This window comes from Bos javanicus, chromosome 4 (genome assembly GCF_032452875.1).
Source record: "Bos javanicus breed banteng chromosome 4, ARS-OSU_banteng_1.0, whole genome shotgun sequence".
Classification (NCBI taxonomy): domain Eukaryota; kingdom Metazoa; phylum Chordata; class Mammalia; order Artiodactyla; family Bovidae; genus Bos; species Bos javanicus.
In genome coordinates, this window is record NC_083871.1 from 120159788 (window position 1) to 120180055 (window position 20268).

Genomic DNA, 20268 nt, shown 5'->3' on the forward strand with positions numbered 1-20268 from the left:
AAACCCAGGTCTCCCATGTTGCAGGCAGATTCTTTCCCATCTGAGCCACCAGGGAAGCCCCTGTTCTCATTTGTCCAAGACTTTTAGAAAGTGATCAGGTTTGGTGAATACTTTTGTGGTGAATGAACTTTGTTTTCAGTGATCTCTGTATGTTGAGTTTTGTCCTCACCTTTAAAAATGTGGGCTTTGGTAGTTTTAAGGCTAATAAGTATTGTGCAGATTCAAAAGCAAAAGTCTGGTTTTTCGCTCCTGGACTGGGCTGTGGGCGTCACCGGTGATTGAGGTGGTTGTATTGGGTCCCCATGGCAGGGAGAGATCACAGGGTGGAGCCTCCGCCCGGAGCCAGTGGAGTGGGCCGTCCTTGCCCCCTGCATCACAGGGCCTCCTGCACTCGTGTGCCCTCGGTGGCAGGGCTCCAGGTGGCCTGGGGGCAGGAGGGGGCAGTCCCCCAGTTTGTCCGAGGCGGCTTTTCCCCGTGGCTGAGCATGGGGAGGGAATGCCTGCCCAGCTGGACTGGACTTTGCTTCCCTGAGTCTCTGCCAGCGACTGGAGCTCTGAAGGCCTGTGTTTGGGCTGGTGCCTGTCTGGGGCTCCTCTGACACACTTTCCAGGTTTTCTCCTTCTTTATTCCATTTTAAGTTTAGATTCTAGAACTTTCCATTCTTGAGATTGGAGAATGTTTCTTAATTAAAGAACATGTTTACATATGTGATACTGTGTGACATGTACTGTAGAGACTGCTGCAGGACGTTAAAGTTTGGGCATGTTAAAAATATGTTTTATTTTTGTAGGAAGTAAAGCAAGAATTGAAGAGAGGGAGCAGAGAGATGAAGACTCTGAACGAGGAGATGAGGATCGGGAGAGAAGGTACCGAGAGAGAAAGGTATGCAGGGCTCGGCCCTGGGCCTCGGCTGCAGGGCCCAGGACGCCCAGGCGGGCACTGTGGGAGCTTTTCTGGTGAAGAGCGTAAAACAGAGTCCAAGACTTGAGACTCTTGTCAGGCACTGAGATCCTTTAGGCAAATGTGTTTCTCCAATTCCAAGAGTCAACATTGACTATTCTGGAAAATTTACAAAATACAAATAAATAATAAGAAAATTAAAGGTGGGTGCCCACCTAGAGATAATCATTGGTGATGTTTAAGTATATCTGTCCTGTAGGTTTATGTCCATATATTCATATATATGTATGTGTTTGGATATGTACACAGAAAGTTCGTTTTAAGTTGGATCTTTGCTGTTTTATAGCCGCTTAAACTGAATACATTTTGAGCATTTTTTCTAAGCTATCACACCTGTCTGTAGTATTTTAATGGCTGCATAATACATTATTCAGTCATATGGACACGTCATAGTTTTCTTGACACATCTGCTTCCTTGGATATTTACTTTGATTCTAAATCTTTTTATTGTGAGGACATCCGAGGTGTAGACTTCTTGCGTTTACTCCTAAGTGTTTCCTAATGATCAGTTTCTGAAAGTGGACTTGCTCCATTACATTGTGCCGCCTCACCTGCTCACTTCACACCCAGCGTAGTTGTTCCCATTGTCCGGGTGTGAGTCCCCCGTCCTAAGCAGCGCCTGGGCATTATCCCAGTTTGTAATGTCTGCTCATTCGACTCAGACGCATTCTGTGCAAGGGTCTGTTGCCCTTTTACTTGTTACTACCTGTGCATGTCTGCCTACTCGTCTGGGTGCTTTTGAAGAGGAACTGTCTGATAGTTATATATGTCAGTGCTGTGAGCAGAGTGGATGGGGCAGTGGGATTGTCCCCAGAGGGGTGGTGGAGATGGACCCTCAGGGTGCAGAGACGGAGGAGGCCCTGAGTGAAGGGAAAGGATGGTTTGTGTTCCATTAAGACGTCGTGGTAACGCTCACGATCCGCCATATTAGTTTGCAGCCGCTCACTGCCTTGTGGTGCCCGCCCCCGGGGTCACCGGGCACCCCTGGGGTCTTGAGGGACCCAGGGGTGAGGAGCGGTCTCCCTGCGGGGGGGGGCAGACCCGTGCTGGGAGGAGAGGCGCCGTGTGCTGTCCCGGGACGCCTCACACGGCGCTGTCGGGGGGCCTGGCGGGCCGGGTGCTCGGGACGCGGGGAGCCGGGGAGGGGACAGCAGCAGGGTCAGGGGGGTTCGCCCCGCGGAGGAACGGGGGCGATGGCCCCCCGAGGGCCCGGCTGCGTGAGTGTGCGTGCTGGCGGGGCGTCCCTGCCGTCTCCTGCCTTGGCTGTCACGCGCATCTGGGAGGGTGGCCGCGCCGGAGGCCTGCGCCTCCCACCTCTGCGGGGTGTGAACACGTGACGGCGCGTGCCGCTTACACACGCTTACGTGTCTGTCACCGGTACATTCACAGCTGCAGTATGGTGACAGCAAGGACAACCCGCTCAAATACTGGCTGTACAAAGAAGAGGGCGAAAGGCGACACAGGAAGCAGAAGGAACCAGACCGGGAAAAGAAGCACCGGGAAAAGAGCAGCACGAGGGAGAAGAGAGAGAAGAATTCAAAAGAAAAAGGCAGTTCGTTCTTCGACAAGGAAGGGGAAGAGAGACATAAAGAGAGGCGCCATAAAGAGGGCTTCCCCGCCGGCGAGGAGAGGCCGCGGGGCCACGCGGAGAGGAAAGAGCGGTCTCGCAGGGAGGAGCACAGGAGGAGGGAGCCGAAGGTACCGCCCCTCCCCCCCCTCCCCCGCTCCCCGCCTCCCCTCCTCCCCCCCTCCCCCGCTCCCCCCTCCCCCGCTCCCCCCCTCCCCCGCTCCCTGCCTCCCCTCCTCCCCGCCTCCCGTAGCTGCCTGGTATTCTGTCGTGGTCCTAACCTCATTTGTTTACAAGTGACCTAATATTGGACACACAGGTCGGTAGAATTTATTGGTCAGAGACAGTGTCTGAATAATGCTAACTTTTATTAGGCGTTTGCTACTTGCTGTGTATTGCCCTGCACGCCAAGCTTCCTTCCGCTCTGTGCTTTTTCTGGCTCTCTCCCCCTGACTCCCCCTCCCCTCCGGCCCCCAGGTCTGGAGCCCCTCTGGCCCAGGCCCTCCTCAGGGAACAGCCTACTGCCCCTCCTTTCCCACGTGCTTCCGGGCAGTGCCCACTCAACAGATGGCTCTCCTTTAAACAGCCTGCCTTCATGTGTTGATTTACATTCTGTTTTTAAAATTCACTTAATTTAAGAGAAGAGCGTTTAAATTTTTTCCATAGGTGTGCAGATTTGTGAAACAGCCATATTCCATATGTTTGAAAGTTTTATCGTTTTAAACAGTGTAAGGATCTAGTCAGATTTTCTGAAAATTATGTAGAATTGGTAAGTACAAGTTTCTTTTACTTAGGTAATATTACTGAGACGATGGATAACCACCTTTTAGTGTACCTTATTCATCTCCCTTACGTCAAACACCTTATTTACTAAGACAGGTGGTAAAAACGGTCATTTTAAGAGGTGCCTGTAGCATAGATGCGGTTGTTAGATTTTGAGCCCGTGACCCCTTTTTCAGAGCCTAGTAATGGTGAATTCGTTATGCTGTACTCATTAACGGGTGTGGGACTTCCTGACAGGATGGGGAGCACAGACATCGAGGAACAAGTCTGAGGAGAGACGGCACGGGCAGCCGGTGAGTGAATGTGTCCTTCGGCCGATGGCTGTGTTTATAGCTGAGTTCTCCCAGAAAGCGTCAAAATGGACTTTTCCCCTTGGGCCTGATTACGGCCAGGAGATGAGAGCACACTACAGCTAGACTTCAGGTTCTCCAGACACGAACCCTCCAAGTTGTGTCTTCGGGGTGCTCCAGGGGCTGGGAGCTTGTTATGGGTTATAAGTCCTGCTTGGCCTTGTACACACTTGCTGGTGTGGCCTCAGGACGCCAGCCCTCCCCGGGCACCGGTCTCCGGGAGTCTCCACTCTGCGGGGGAGGGCACCTGCAGTGGCTCTGGGCTTCCGGTTCACGACCCCTGGACGCTGAGCACAGACGTGCCCAGCAGACCGGCTGCCCCGTGTCTGCAGGTCAGGCACCCGCTGCGTCCGCCCTTCCTGGGGGTGGCTGGCCTTTCAGAGCCTGTCTTTACTGGTGAAGCTTGGATGAGGCCAATTTTGTGGGTTTTATGAAGGCTAAGGTTATAGTTTGCCTGTAAATCCTCCTTTTGAATGTGAGCTCCAGATTATAATTTATTCTTTACAGCAGCGATATTTGGTGATTCTTTTTCACAGATTAGGGAGATTCAGGTTAAACACCTTGCCCTAAATCTTACAAGTTTGTACAAGGTTATGCTTAAGCCTGGGGTGCAGATTCCTAGATTTTGTATTGCAGATCTGCTAGAAAGGCAGTGAAGCTTTTGCTTGGTTCTGTATGATTTTAAACATACACTGTGTTGAATTGGTATGAATGTTAAGTTCCAAATATTGAGAATCAGGTTGTAATTTTGAAAACCTTAATTTTAGGTCCAAAGTAAACATACAAAATATGTTCTATAAAAATAGAACATAGTTCAAGATAAATCTTTTGGAAATATAAATATTATATTAAACCTAAAACATTTCGGATGGATTCTCTAATAAAATTATAGGAATTTTCTAGAACTCTTAAAGGATATGGGTTTATACCTAAACACAAATTTGTTAAAACACAATTTCTTCTCTCTACTGAAGATATTTCCTATCCTGTACTACTGCTGAGACAGTAAAAATAGTTTAAAAAGGTTTAACCTATAGTTTAAAAAATAGTTTTAAAGAGGCCTTAGTTCTAATAAAGTTCTAATAATAGTCCTAATAAAGCATGTTTTGCAAATATGCCAACCTGTAGCCATTCTTAATCATATCAAAAGCTGACAGCAGCCTTCACTGAGACGAAAATGCTTTAATTTTCAAGTCTTTGTTTAAAATTAATTTGACCTTGATCATATTTGCTTTCTAGGCATTCAGAGAACTTAGTGAGGACTAACGGGAAGGACAGAGACTCAAGAAGGAAGGTGAGACCCTTCCCGGGGATTCTGTGGTGCGGTCCTGAGACTCAGAGAGCAGAGCCTGGCAGGCCTTTTTTCATGGGTTTACTTGAGTGGTGATTCCACGAGGCACATAAGAGATACATTTTAGATTAAAAGACTCAAATGGATTAAAGTGAAAAGATGGACAGGGTGGCCACCAAACAACAGTTGTACCAGAGCTTGGGTGGCTGGACCAGAGGCCCGAGAACACATCACAGGAATAAGACAGGTCTCTTGCAAGGAAGACATGACAAGTGTAAATGAACATGCTGCTCAGAAGAGATCCAGAATACAAGAAGTAGAGGCGGGCAGAATTAGAGGGAGAAACAGAAAAGTCAGTAGAGACTGGGACTTCAGCTCCCATTTTCACAAATAGGATTGACAGCATTTCCTGCTAACAGATTAGACGATTTAGATAGAAGGGAAATTCCTGGAATATCGACGTTAGTGACGTTGCCTCGAGAAGAAATAGAAAGTCTGAGGGTGTGTATATACAACTGTCACTCAGTTGTGTCCTACTCTTTGCAACCCCGTGGACTACAGCCCATGAGGCTCCCCCATTCATAGAATTCTCCAGGCAAGAGTCCTGGAGTGGGTAGGCATTTCCTTCTCCAGGAGATCTACCCAACCCAGGGATCGAACTCAGATCTCCTGCATTGCAGGCAGAGTCTTTACCGACTGAGTGACCGACTTAGTAAAAAAGTTGCGTTAGTGTTGAAAATCTTTCCACAAAGCAGCGCAGGCTTGGGTGACTGGCAAAGTCTATCAGGCGTTTGTTATTAACACTGATGCCCTCATGGCTCCACTCATTTCACAGTTACTTCATATCCTGGATTAAGTGTGTGCACACGTGTGTATGTGTACGTGAGAAGCACACGCAAGTCATAAAGTGTAATAGTTGTTTTACGTTCTGGGTTCGTGCGTGTGTACACGTGAGAAGCACAGGTCAGTGATATGGTATCATTCAGACACCACAATCCTAGGCTTCATTTTTATGCCATCTTCATCATTATCACCAGAAGAACCTTCATAATGATTACGTAATATCTTTAGAATTGTATACTGTGGTGTTAAAATTGTTATCCTCCCATTTCCTAGGTTTTGTTCTGTTATCGGTAATGTGGCAAGCAGGTTTTGGCTCCTGTTGTTGTTGTTCAGTAGTTAAGTTGTGTCTGACTCTTTGAGACCCCGTGCACTGCAGCACCCCTGGCCTCCCTGACCCATCACCAACTCCCAGAGCTTGCTTAAACTCATGTCAGTTGAGTCAGTGATGCCATCCAGCCATCTCATGCTCTGTTGTCCCCTTCTCCTCCTGCCTTCAATCTTTCCCAGCATCAGGGTCTTTTCCAGTGAGTCGGCTCTTTGCATCAGGTGGCCACAGTATTGGAGCTTCAGTTTCAGCACCAGTCCTTACAGTCAGTAATCAGGGTTGATTTCCTTTGGGATGGACTGGTTTGCTATCCAAGGGACTCTCAAGAGTCTTCTCCAACACCACAGTTCAAAAGCATCAATTCTTCGGCGCTCAGCTTTCTTCACAGTCCAACTCTCACATCCATTCATGACCACTGGAAAAACCATAGCCTTGACTAGACGGACCTGTGTCAGCAGCGTGATATCTCTGCTTTGTAATACACTGTCTAGGTTTGTCACGGCTGTTCTTCCAAGGAGCAAGCGTCTTTTAATTTTGTGGCTGCAGTCACTGTCTGCAGTGATCTCAGAGCCCAAGAAAATGAAATCCCACACTGTTTCCACTTTTCCCCCTTCCACTTTCCGCGAAGTGATGGAACTGGACGCCATTATCTTCATTTTTTGAATGTTTAAATGTTTCATACTTATCAAGAGGTGCTTTAGTTCCTCTTCACTCTCTGCCATTAAAGTGGTATCATCTACATGTCTGAGGTTATTGATATTTCTCCTGGCAGTCTTGATTCCAGCTTGTGCTTCATGCAGCCCTGCATTTCACCTGATGTACTATGCATGTAAGTTAAATAAGTTGGGTGACAATACCTAGCCTTGATGTACTCCTTGCTCAATTTGGAACCAGTTCCATGTCCAGTTCTAACTAGCCTTTTGTCCTGCGTACAAGTTTCTCAGGAGGCAGGTAATGTGATCTGGTATTGCTATCTCATTAAGAATTTTCCACAGTTTGTTGTGATCCACACAAAGGCTTTAGTGTAGTCAATGAAGCAAAAGTAGACTTTTTTTGGAATTCCCTTACTTTTTCTATGATCTAGTATATGTTGGCAATTTTATCTCTGGTTCCTCTGCCTTTTTAAATCCAGCTTGTACATCTGGAAGTTCTTGGTTCACATACTGCTGAAGCTTAGCTTGAAGGATTTTGAGCATAATCTTGCTGGCATGTGAAATGAGTGCAATTGTACCGTAATTTGAACATTCTTTGGCATTGCCTTTCTTTGGGATTGGAATGAAAACTGACCTTTTCCAGTCCTGTGGCCCCTGCTGAGTTTCCCAAATTTGCTGGCGTATTGAGTGCAGCACTGTCACAGCGTCATCTTTCAGGATTTGAAAGAGCTCAACTGGAATTCCATCACCTCCACTAGCTTGTTCATAGTAATGCTTCCTCAGGCCCACTTGACTTTGCATTCCAGGATGTCTGGCTCTAGGTGAGTGATCACACCATCGTGGTTATCTGGGTCATGAAGAGCTTTTCTGTATAGATCTGTGTATTCTTGCCACCTCTTCTTAATATCTTTTGCTTCTGTTAGATCCACACCGTTTTTGTCCTTTATTGTGCCCATCTTTGCTTGAAATGTTCCCTTGGTATCTCCAATTTTCTTAAAGAGATCTCTAGTCTTTCCCGTTCTTTTGTTTTCCTCTATTTCTTTGCATTGGTCACTTAAGAAGGCTTTCTTATCTCTCCTAGCTGTTCTCTGGAGCTGTGCATTCAGTTGGGTGTATCTTTCCCTTTCTCCTTTGCCTTTTGCTTCTCTTCTTTTCTCAGCTATTTGTAAGGCCTCCTCAGACAACCACTTTGCCTTCTTGCATTTCTTTGGGATGGTTTTGGTCACACCTCCTGTACCATGTTATGAACCTCCGTCTATAGTTCTTCAGTCTTTCTGTTTACCAGATCTGATCTAGTCCCTTGAATCTATTTGTCACCTTTATAATTTGTATAATTATAAAGGATTTGATTTAGGTCATAGCTAAATGGCCTAATGGTTTAACCTACTTTCTTTTGTTTCCCGGGAAGAAGGATCTTTTTCTTTCTCTGATAGTTATCTGAAACAGTGGACTATGAGAGCCGTGTCTTTAGCATCTGATGCCGTGTTTTTCTGGGTCTGTATTCCACGCACACACCCAGGAGCACAGTGTTTTCAGATAAGTCAGGTGGGGCGGCTGTGCTGGTTGATGTGAGCATGTTGTGTTCAGTCTGGGCAGTGGTTGGATTCCTCCCTGTCTAGGTATAGCCACTCCTTAGTAAAAAGTGAGCCTTATAGGTGATTCTTCCCATGTAGTCTTTTTTCTGTGTAATCTTTCACTCTGCTGTTCTGACGTCTGTGTTGGGGGGCGGGTGGTTGACGCCTTTTTTGTGTCTTGCTCACACCTGCAGCGTGTGCTGTTTGCCCTGACTCTGTGGAAACCCCTCTAGCTGTAATGATTCAGATCTCCCTCCTACTGCTCATGAGTAAGTTTCTTAAACTGGAATTATTGAATGAAAATATACAGTTTTTAATACTTTCTTTCTGTCTCTCAATTTTTTTGGTAAGGGTTAGCACTGTTCACTAGAATTACAATGTGAGCCACATTTGTAATTTTAATTTTTTTGGTGGTCACCTTAAAAAAGAAACATAAAATTAATTTTAATAACATATAATCCAACATTTCTGAAATAGTCTTTCAACATGTAGCCAATATACAAAATTAGACATTTTACATTCTTTTTTCACTAAGGGAGAAAAATATGAGAGGTGTTTTTCCCCTGAGAGAGCCCGGAAGTGATCTTGAAGATAGCTGGCAGCCTGTTTGGCTTATGACTGGCCACGTGTTTCATAGCATCAGCCCTGAGTTACCTTGGTGTGGTTGCTCAGCACTTACACGGAGAGCCCACTTGGCCAGATTAAGTTTTTAGGCGGAAAGGGGTTCCCCTCCTCTTGGGGGCGCCGTGCCGTCCCCACGCCTTTGCATCGGTGGTGTCTGAGAGCCGTGCCTCCCTGGGGCCATGGCCCCAGTGGGACAGCCAGGTGCCCCGCCTCACCGGCACCTGGAGGAAGGTTCACAGTCTCTCCGTTTCTCAGAGGAGGACCCTGAGGCCCGGAGAGGTAGAGTTCCCTGTGAGGCGTTGCTCGGCCGGTGCCACTCCACGCCAGCCCCTGGTCCCCGCGGGAGGAGGGTGGGCCTTGCCTCTGCCCTCCGGCTGACCCGCTGTGCTCTGTCCCCCAGCATGGCCGTGAGGAGGGCCCCTCGATGTGGAAGCTGGAGCAGAGGCAGGGAAATGAAGAGGCCATGGTGAGGAGAGGACGCGTCCGCCTGCGCTGTCTGTCTGCCTGGGGCCCTGAGGACGCTGGGTCGCAGGGGCTGCCGTGCGTTTGCCCTGCACCCTCCGTGTACGCTCCCAGGAACTCGGACTGGACGCGCCCCCAGCCTTCTTGCCGTTTCTCTGCCTTGAAAGTCAGTAGCTTTGGGGAGAATGCAAGAAAGTAAACAGAGACCTCACAAAGACACGATTCGGGTGTTGTCAGTGAGGAACGGTCCACGGAGCAGAAAGTTTGCAGAAATAAATGCCGAGCCAGCGGTGGAGGAGCAGCCAGCTCCTGCAGGAGCCGCTGGTGGTGCTGGGGTGTTCTTTCCAATCCGGGGCGGAGCGGGGGGCCCTGAGCTCAGGCCCAGCAAGCCAGAGACACTCTCCTGTCCCCTTCCTCCCTCCTGTCCCTGGCAGGCACCCTGGGCGGCTGGGGGGCTCATGGTGTGTTTGCCGAGCAATAAATTGTTGGGATGTGGTGAGCCTGCGATGCTGGGTCTCTGGTTTATTTGTTCAGTAACCAGAGACCCACTTTTTTCTTTGGCCATCAGAATTTATAGTTTTCTCAAAAAGGATATGATTGTTAACTGTTTTCTCTTTCTGGTCATACTTATAAGTCAGGGTATTTCTTTAAGAGTTGCGATTAGGTTATGTTAATTTTATAAACATTTGAATTTCTAAATTAACAACCTGAAGTGAATCTCAGAAAACATGTATTTTCCAGCCTATTTGCAAGAATCAACCTGAGATTGAATATTTTAATTATATGTTTGATTTCTGCCCGTAGGAAATTGAAAAGGAAGACCTTGATTTAGAAAATGCTGGAACGGATGAGTATACAGCCATTTTTGAAGATGATTTTGAAGTAGGTATTTAAAATTTTCTCATCTTAAAGATAGTTTGTTCTCAAACCAGAAACAATTGTTTTTTCATCTCCTCTTACTGCTCTCAGTACTCCTTATCTACTTGATTTAGATCTGGTACCTATAAAAAGTTTGCCATATGTCTATCATTGCTGACCAGTATGGTGGAATTAAAATTTTCAATTTAGCCTGTTGATAGTGCACTGCAGTCAAACGTGTGTGCGCGCACATGTGTGTGCATTATGTGCGTGCATGTGTGTGTGTGTCTACATGAAGTACACATGGGTACACAGGTCTCCGTGTGCTCACGCGCCCATTCTCGGCACAGGTACGTTTGCACTTTATTGTTCACTCAGAGCTCTCAGAGTGCACAGTTCTGTAGGGTGTGTGCGGACGCGGAGGAACAAGCACAGCAGTTTGCACAGAAACCTGTGAGCTCCAGGGCGCCCAAGCACACGGGGCCCTGTCTGTGCATCCTGCTGGCTGCGTGCTCCCAGCTCTGTGCATGCTCACGCGTGTCTGCTCCGTGCGTGCTCGCGCGTGTCTGCTCTGTGCGTGCTCTGCCTGCGAACATGTCTGCTCTGCGCACAGGACTATGAGGACGACTTCGAGGTCTTTGACGGGGCTGACGACTGTGGGGCGGACGAGCCCAAAGAGGGAGAGGCGGTGGAGGAGCTGCCTCCGGCCAGGAGGAGGGAGATCCAGGAAATCCAGAAGGCCATCCTTGCGGAGAACCAGCGGGTCGGCGAGCTGTCCTCGAAGCTTCTGGAGAAGCACGGCTGCCCGGAGCGCGCTGGGGGGCCGGGCCCGGGTACGTGACAGGAGTGCGGGTTGAGGCCCTCCTTGGGGAGGGCGCTGTGTTGGGGCGGGCCAGCCCCGTGCCCTGAGCTCAGTCGGCGTCCAAGGCCCCGCCTGCGTTTCTTCAGACAAAGTGACTGCATCGTCAGGAGGCCGGCACCACGTGGTGGGGCAGCCTTGGCGACTTTCTCTATGAAACTGGGAATGTGTTTTGCTCCAAAGCTCTTGGCACCTGGGTGTGCGAAGGTTACTTGTCAGGGCAGGAGAGTGCTCTCCATGAACGCTCCTGACAGCCCCGATTGATGGTGTTCTGAAGCAGGAGAAACAGGAGGTGCTTGGTCAGCACCTTCTCACGGCCTCTGACAGGACACGGTGCGCTCTTTGCCTGGGTCCAAGGGGAACGAGAAGACAGAGTGAGAATAAGTGCATAGAGAAATACGCGGGTCTGTCTGCACGCGAAGCGCGGGGGCCCTGCGGCCGAGGCCACGGAGGTGGACCCTGCAGAGGGAGCGGGTGGAGCGGTCTGTCCTGTGGGGGCTTCTGGCGGCCGCGGCCGCCACCAGGCCGACCAGCCTGCACCCTGTGAGCTGCCGAAGCCCCGCCCGTGTCCGCCCGTCTTCTGTCTTCTGCTGCAGTGAGTGGCTTGTCCGGCATGCACCAGCCTCTGTCTGTTTTCCAGCTGCTCTGTGTATTCACAGCTCAACTCCCTTACCTGAGAAGACGGGTTTTGGAGCGGGCAGGAGAGCGTGGGGTGGGAGCGGAGGACTGACCGCGCTTATATGTGTTATGTATTTCTGGAAGTAGTGTGGCACAGATGGAGGAAATTTTGCTTTGTTGCAGGTTTTAGGTGAAATGAGCAGAAGTGGTTCCTAAGTGCACATAGAAGACATTTGTCATTAGTTGAGTGAACATAATTGGTTTATATGCGTCTAATTGGTTTACTCTTGATTTCTTTTGCTTGAAAGAAATATTTCAGTTTCACAAAAGTAGCTTTTTTTTTTTTACGTGCAGATGCAAACAGCTCCCTTTCCAAAACCCCACTGTGTGGAATTTTCGTGGATTTTGCCACAGCTTCACACCGTCAAAAGAATCGGACTCAGGCCCTTAAGCAAAAGTAGGTGTACTGGAAAAATTGCAGAAGGAATTAGGAGTTCTGTACTTACCTGCAACGGCCCTGTGAATATTAGCGTTTATTTTGTTGTCAGCGCTGTGCTCAGGCCGTGGTCGTGTTTGTGCTGCGTTCCCAGGTCCCGGCTCGCGCTGCCGGTGCAGGAGTGCAGTGCCGTAGGCGAGCTTGGCCCGGCATCTGTGTCAGTTCTGGGGGCCCCGGGAGCCCCGCCTTCACGGCCAGGCAGTGTCACAGGCGCTCTGGAGGCTGGAGGCGGGCAGCGGGAGCTGTAGCAGACAGCGGGCCAGGTCCGCCCGCGCCCCCTGCCTCCTGCCGTGTGGGCCGCGCTCTCGCAGCTGGCGCCCCTCGTCTCAGCGAGGGAGCCTCACGTCGGCCAGCCGTCCTGTGTCCCAGGCACTGAGCCCCTGTGTCAGCGTCCTCCGTGGGCTGCAGGCCGCCTGTGCAGGCCCAGCTCAGCCCAGCAAGGGTGGAGATGAGGGTGAAGAGCCAGGGTCAGCGGGGTCAGAGTCCGGGCTTGACAGCTATGAACCCAGAAGCTCGTGAAAGTGAAGGACAGACTCTCAGCCCACGTCTGTGGTACCGAGCCCAGTGCAGTCTGGGGATAGATGTCGGAGTCCTGGACACAGTGGACTTAGGAGAGTATCTGGTCAGCCAGAGAGCTGTGCTGGCAGGAAGCAGCCTTCCCCCACCCCACCTCCCCCAAGAGTACCTGCCCTCTGTAGCAGAGGGAGCCAGGGTGAGGTTGGTGGGGGCTCACCCCACTGGATGCACCTCCGGAGCGGGGTGGGGGGGACCGACTGCAGTGGGAGGTGGGGGTTTGGCCCTGCAGCCTCGGTATCCACAGAGGGTCCCAGTGTGGTGACTGAATGTGGATGGCCTGCTGCCCCCAGGCCCCGGCCTCTGTCCTGCCCCCCACCCCCCCCGCCCCGCCCCCAGTTCACGTCTGTGCTCTTCCCTCCAGGATGCGCAGCGCAAAGTTGCTCCGGCTCATCGACATGGACTTCTCCTTCACCTTCTCCCTCCTCGACCTCCCGCCCGTGAACGAGTACGACATGTACATCCGGAACTTCGGGAAGAAGAACACCAAGCAGGTCAGTGCCGCGCGCCCGCCAGGGGCCCGTCCAGTGCGGTGGCAACCTGAGGTGTGACACATGCGGTCCCGATATCAGAGTGGGGGTGGCCAGGGCACTCTCATCACCTGGAGCCTGTGCTCTGGGGGCACCTGGCCGTGGACGTGGCTCACTCGCAGGCTCTGAGGGCAGCCTGGGAAGGGCGGTTTTATTGAAAGTCACCGGGTGTCACCTGGGGTCACCTGCTCCCGTCCTCACGGGGCTGCAGCATCTTGTATGTGTGACCCTAGGTGCAGAGGCTCCAAGATTTGGGCTGGAGTGCCCCCCTGCCCACCTCTCCCTGAGGTCCCAAGCTTCTGGACTCGCCTCAGGGTCCCTCCTGCCTGTTCCATTCTACTTGCCCTTACTTGGGAAAAGGCAGCCCTGGCCAGGCCCTCTGGTAAATGCCCTTGGACCCCCCCACCTGCCCCTGGACCCCCCCACCTGCCCCTGGACCCTCCCACCTGACCAGGCTTCCCCCACCTGCCCCTGCATCCCCCTCACCTTATCAGGCTCCTCCATCACCTGCCCGTGTACCCTCTCACCTGACCAGGCTCCCCCCACCTGCCCCTGGATCCCCCACCTGACCAGTCTCCCCCATCACCTGCCCCTGGACCCGCTCATGTGACCAGGCCCCCTCCCACCTGCCCCTGGATCCCCCTCACCTTATCAGGCTCCTCCATCACCTGCCCCTGGACCCCCCCACCTGACCAGGCTCCCCCCACCTGCCCCTGAACCCCCTCACCTGACCAGTTGCCCCCTACCCATCCCCAGACCCCCTCATCTCCCCATGCACCCCCTTGCAGGCCCCTTGGTCATCTGCCTGGCTTTCTCCGTTACCTGGCCTATGCTGTCCACACCTCGTCCCTTATCTGTCTGCCTGTCTCTCTGTGTTCACCGCCTGTCTTCCAGGTGAACTAGGTGATCATCCCTGCACGCCCTCTGACCCCAGCGTTGCTCAGTCCGCCCCACACAACTCTGCCCTTCCCCATCTCACTTCCTGCCACTGACTGTGAGCTGGCTGGCCTTCCAGGGCGGTGAGGTCCTGAAGTCAGCAGTCCCTCCAGTGTTTCTCTCCTGTCCCCGTGGAGCCATCCCTCAACATGCTCTTGGGTGTGTCTGTCAATAATCTTTTAACAGGAAGAGGGTCACAGCCAGACATTTAAGCTGACAGATTAACCCTGGCTTTGCAGCTGACCCACTCTGACCTTGAGTAGACTCTTTAACTTCTTTGCTTATTTTCCTCATCTCAAACCTTTTTGTTGTTATTGTTCAGTCACTCAGTCGTGTCTGACTCTTTGTTACCCCATGGATTGCAGCACACCCAGGCTTCCGTGTCTTTCAGCATCTCCTGAAGTTTGCTCAAACTCATGTCCATCAAGTCAGTGATGCCATCCAACCATCTCATCCTCTGTTGTCCCCTTCTCCTCCTGCCTTCAATCTTTCCCAGCATCAGGGTCTTTTCCAATGAGTCAGTTCTTCACATCAGGTGGCCAAAGTATTCGAGATTCAGCTTCAGCATCAGTCCTTCCAGTGAATATTCAGGACTGATTTCCTTTAGGATCTCCTTGCTGTCCAAGGGACTCTTAAGAGTCTTCTCCAACACCACAGTTCAAAAGCATCAATTTTGCAAAGCTGTTAGTATCAAAACTGAAGCATGTACCTTTTTGAAACAAATGTGTGTCTGGTTTTGCAGAGCTGCTGTGTTGTTAGAGATTAGGGTATTGGCAGACTGGGTCATAAGAGTTTTTAAACTTGTAAAGGTTTTGTTTATTTATTTGCTTTTGGCTGCACCGGGTCCTAGCTGTGGTCTGTGGGCTCCTCTCTAGTTGTGGTGCACGGGCTCCAGGGCGCCTGGGCTCAGTAGTTGGGCCCAGCAGATGCAGTGTGCAGGCTTGGTTGTCCTGAGGCAGGTGGGATCGTAGCTCCTTGAGCAGGGATGGAACCCATGTCCCTTGCACTGGAAGGAACCTCTTAACTGTGAGGGAAGTCTCTAGGTCATAGTATTTTCAAACTGTAGCTGAACTGTTTGCTGTGACTTTTGAGAACACTTTTGAAATTTAGGCCCATGTTTTTCAAACGTTTAAGACATAAGTAGTCTTTGCATGATTGTTATTTATGCCACGATACTTAATTTTGACGGAAGCAAGAACAGTGTCATCCTTAACTTAAAAAATTTAGTTGTTTTCTTTTCACTGATGAGAAACAGGTCTGAGGTGGAGACCCATGGCTAACTCAGCCTGCCTTCCTTCTCAGGCCTACATTCAGTGTAATGAAGACAGCGTGGACCGGGACATCCAGACCGAGGAAGTAGAGACGCGGGAAGTGTGGACCCAGCACCCGGGGGAAGGCACCGCCGTGTCCGGGGGTAACGGCCTCTGCTCTCGGCCTTGGCGGCTGTGTTCGTCCCCTCTCTTGTTCTTTCCTCGCTCTCGTGTGTGCTTGCATGTGAGCTGACTACGGAAATACCAGTGAGTTGGCAGATGCCACCCCGGCCTGGAGGCCTGGTCTGGGCCCTGATCGGGGCTCGTGACACTCGTTCCTGAACAGAGGAAAGAGCCCAACTCCACACACAGCTGCGGAGGTGCTGTTCAGGGACTCCGTGCTCTTCAGCGGTTCACGTTCTTAGAGAATTTTCTGCTCTAAGTACGTTCTCCAGGTGTGTCTCATCGAGACAGGTGGAAGGCCCTGGATGATGCCGAGTTCTGCTCCCGCTGGTTCTTATCAGTTGCTTATGTGCTAAATGTTACTTTACTGGATGATTGTTTGCTCTGAGGAATGACCTCTGTCACTCCCGTTCCTCAGGGAAGCCTGATCCTAAGAAGTAACAAACCTAAACATTGCTGTTCAGTTGCTCAGTCACGTCCAGCTCTTTGTGATCCTGTGGACTGCAGCACGCCAGGCCTCCCTGTCCTTCATTATCTCCTGGCGTGTGCTCAAACCCATGTCCGTTGAGTCGGTGATGCCATCCAACCATCTCATCCTCTGTTGTCCCCTTCTCCCACCTTCAATCTTTGTCAGCATCAGGGTCTTTTCAAATGAGTCAGTTCTTCACATCAGGTGGCCAAAGTATTGGAGTTTCAGCTTCAGCATCAGTCCTTCCAATGAATATTCAAGGTTGATTTCCTTTAGGATGGACTGGTGTGATCTCCTTGCAGTCCAAGGGACTCTCAAGAGTCTTCTCCAGCACTACAGTTCAAAAGCCTCAGTTCTTTGGTGCTTAGCCTTCTTTATGGTCCAACTCTCACATCCATACATGACCACTGGAAAAACCATGGGTTTGACTATACAGATCTTTGTCAGCGAAGTGATATGTTTGCTTTTTAATACACTATCTAGGTTGTCATAGCTTTCCTACCAAGGAGCAAGTGTCTTTTATTTTCATGACTAAAGTCACCATCCACAGTGATTTTGGAGCCCAAAAAATAAAATCTGTCACTGTTTCCCCTTCTCTTTGCCACGAAGTGATTTGCCTGGATGTCATGATCTCAGTTTTTTGAATATTGAGTTTTAAGCCAGCTTTTTCACTGTCCTCTTTCACACTTATCAAGAGGCTCTTTTGTTCCTCCTCACTTTCTACCATTAGAGTGGTATCATCTGCATATCTGAGATTGTTATTTCCTCCAGCAATCTTTATTCCAGTTTGTGATTCATCCAGCCTGGCATTTCACGTGATGTACTCTGTGTGTAAGTTAAATAAGCAGTGTGAAAATATGCAGCCTTGACGTGCTCCTTTTCCAGTTTGTACCCAGGCTGTTGTTCCATGTCCGGTTCTAACTGTTGCTTTTTGTCCTGTATGCAGGTTTCTCAGGAGACAGGAAAAGTGGTCTGGTATTCCCATCTCTTTAAGAATTTTCCACAGTTTGCTGTGATCCACACAGTCAAAGACTTTAGTGTAGTCAGTGAAACATGTTTTTCTGGAACTTCCTTGCTTTCTCTCTGATCCAGTGAATGTCTGTAATATGATCTCTGGTTCCTCTGCCTTTTCTAAATCCATCTTGTACATCTGGAAGTTCTCGGTTCATGTACTGCTGAAGCCTAGCTTGAAGGATTCTGACCATAATCTTGCTAGCAGTTTGAACATTCCTTGCATTGCCTTTCTTAGGGATTGGAATGAAAACTGACCTTTTCCAGTCCTGTGGCCACTGCTTAGTTTTCCAGATTTGCTGGCATATTGAATGTAGCACTGTAGCAGCAGCATCTTTTACGATTTTATTTCAGCTGCAATTCTATTACTTCCACTAGTTTTGTTCGTAGTGATGCTTCCCAAAGCCCACTTGACTTCACACTCCCAGATGTCTGGCTCTAGGTGAGTGATCACACCATCATGGTTATTCTGGTCATTAATAGCTTTTTTGTATAGCTTTTCTGTGTATTCATTCCATCTCTTCTTATTGTCTTCTGCTTCTGTTAGGTCCTTACTGTTTCTGTTTTTTATCATGCCCGTCCTTGCGTGAAATGTTCCCTTGAGTATCTCCAATTTTCTTGAAGCGATCTCTGGTCTTTCCCGTTCTATTGTTTTCCTCTATTTCTTTTTTATTTTGGTTTAAAACTGTTTATTGGTCAAAAAAGTAGAAAATGACAAAATTATTGCATAGGGAAAATACGCTAGTAATTTAAAAACAGGCTACATAATAAGGAAAGTTTATATATGTTAATAGGTGGAAGGCTGAGAGGAATCTATCTTTTTTTATATATATTCTTACACCATAAGATTTATTGTTTTTATTTGAGATGTTGCCAAGATTTTTTTTTAGTATTTTAAAAGTTTTATCATTTTTTTATTAAAATTTTTTTTTTAAATTGGAGGCTAATTACTTTACAATATTGTAGTGGTTTTTCCATACATTGACATGAATCATCCATGTGTGTACATGTGTCCCAATCTTGAACCCCCCTCCCTCCACCCTCCTCATCCCATCCCTCAGGATCATCCCAGTGCACCAGCCCTAAGCACCCTGTCTCATACATTGAACCTGGACTGGCGATCTGTTTCACATATAATAATATACATGTTTCATGCTATTCTCTCAAATCATCCCACCCTTGCCTTCTCCCACAGAGTCCAAAAGACTGTTCTATACATCTGTGTCTCTTTTGCTGTCTCGCATATAGGGTCATCGTCACCATCTTTCTAAATTCCATATATATGCGTTAATATACTATATTGGTGTTTTTCTTTCTGACTTACTTCACTCTGTGTAATAGGCTTCAGTTTCATCCACCTCCTTAGAACTGATTCAAATGCATTCTTTTTAATAGCTGAGTAACATTCCATTGTGTATATATACCACAGCTTTCTTATCCATTCGTCTGCTGATGGACATCTAGGTTGCTTCCATGTCCTGGCTATTATAAACAGCTGCGATGAACACTGGGGTACATGTCTCTTTCAGTTCTGTTTCCTCGGTGTGTATGCCCAGCATCGGGATTGCTGGGTCATAAGGCAGTTCTATTTCCAGTTTTTAAAGGAATCTCCACACAGTTCTCCATAGTGGCTGTACTAGTTTGCATTCCCACCAACAGTGTAAGAGGGCTCCCTTTTCTCCACACCCTTTCCAGCATTTATTGTTTGTAGACTTTTTGATAGTAGCCATTCTGACTGGTGTGAGATGGTTACCTCATTGTGGTTTTGATTTGCATTTCTCTGATAATGAGTGATGTTGAGCATCTTTTCATGTGTTTGTTAGCCATTTATATGTCTTCTTTGGAGAAATGTCTGTTTAGTTCTTTGGCCCATTTTTTGATTGGGTCGTTCATTTTTCTGCAGTTGAGCTGCATGAGCTGCTTGTATATTTTTGAGATTAATTCTTTGTCAGTTGCTTCATTTGCTATTATTTTCTCCCATTCTGAAGGCTGTCTTTTCACCTTGCTTACAGTTTTCTTCATTGTGCAAAAGCTTTTAATTTTAATTAGGTCCCATTTGTTTATTTTTGTTTTTATTTCCGTTACTCTGGGAGGTGGGTCATAGAGGATCTCGCTGTGATGTATGTCAGAGAGTGTTTTGCCTATGTTTTCCTCTAGGGGTTTTATAGTTTGTGTTCTTACATTTAGATCTTTAATCCATTTTGAGTTTATTTTTGTGTATGGTGTTAGAAAGTGTTCTAGTTTCATTCTTTTATAAGTGGTTGACCAGTTTTCCCAGCACCACTTGTTAAAGAGATTGTTTTTTCTCCGTTGTATATCCTTGCCTCCTTTGTCAAAGATAAAGTGTCCATGCTGCTGCTGCTGCTGCTGCTAAGTTGCTTCAGTCGTGTCCAACTCTTTGCGATTCCATAGACGGCAGCCCACCAGGCTCCCCCGTCCCTGGGATTCTCCAGGCAAGAACACTGGAGTGGGTTGCCATTGCCTTCTCCAATGCATGAAAGTGAAAAGTGAAAGTGAAGTCGCTCAGTCGTGTCCGACCCTCAGTGACCCCATGGACTGCAGTCTACCAGGCTCCTCGGTCCGTGGGATTTTCCAGGCAAGAGTACTGGAGTGGGGTGCCATTGCCTTCTCTGAAATAGGTGCGTGGATATATGTCTGGGCTTTCTATATTGTTCCATTGATCTATATTTCTATCTTTGTGCCAGTACCATACTGTCTTGATGACTGTAGATTTGTAGTATTGTCTGAGGTCAAGCAGGTTGATTCCTCTAGTTGCATTCTTCTTTCTCAAGATTGCTTTGGCTATTCGAGGTTTTTTTGTATTTCCATACAAATTGTGACATTATTTGTTCTAGTTCTCTGAAAAATACCGTTGGCAGTTTGATAGGGATTGCACTGAATCTATAGGTTGCTTTGGCATATACTCATTTTTGCTATTTTGATTCTTCCGATCCATGAATGTGGTATATTTCTCCATCTATTTGTGTCATCTTTGATTTCTTTCATCAGTGTTTTATAGTTTTCTATATATAGGTCTTTTGTTTCTTTAGGT

The 20268-nt window shown here is 48.6% G+C and overlaps 1 protein-coding gene across 7 annotated transcripts in view; it reads left to right on the top strand.

Moving 5' to 3' along the window:
• Window positions 1-20268, top strand: part of DYNC2I1 (dynein 2 intermediate chain 1) — a 47389-nt gene that overhangs the window by 5547 nt on the left and 21574 nt on the right. For 6 of the 7 annotated variants that reach the window (XR_009736126.1, XR_009736127.1, XM_061415357.1 and 3 more), the window contains 10 exons: window positions 792-883; window positions 2351-2659; window positions 3549-3604; window positions 4901-4955; window positions 9372-9437; window positions 10238-10315; window positions 10905-11124; window positions 12123-12225; window positions 13202-13331; window positions 15606-15717. Coding sequence is in view for 5 of the 7 variants with exons in the window: in XM_061415357.1 (XP_061271341.1) it covers window positions 792-883; window positions 2351-2659; window positions 3549-3604; window positions 4901-4955; window positions 9372-9437; window positions 10238-10315; window positions 10905-11124; window positions 12123-12225; window positions 13202-13331; window positions 15606-15717 (1221 nt within the window). In the remaining 2 variants the exon portion in view is untranslated. The remainder of the gene's footprint in view (window positions 1-791; window positions 884-2350; window positions 2660-3548; window positions 3605-4900; window positions 4956-9371; window positions 9438-10237; window positions 10316-10904; window positions 11125-12122; window positions 12226-13201; window positions 13332-15605; window positions 15718-20268) is intronic. The other variant, XM_061415355.1, reaches the window with a different exon arrangement.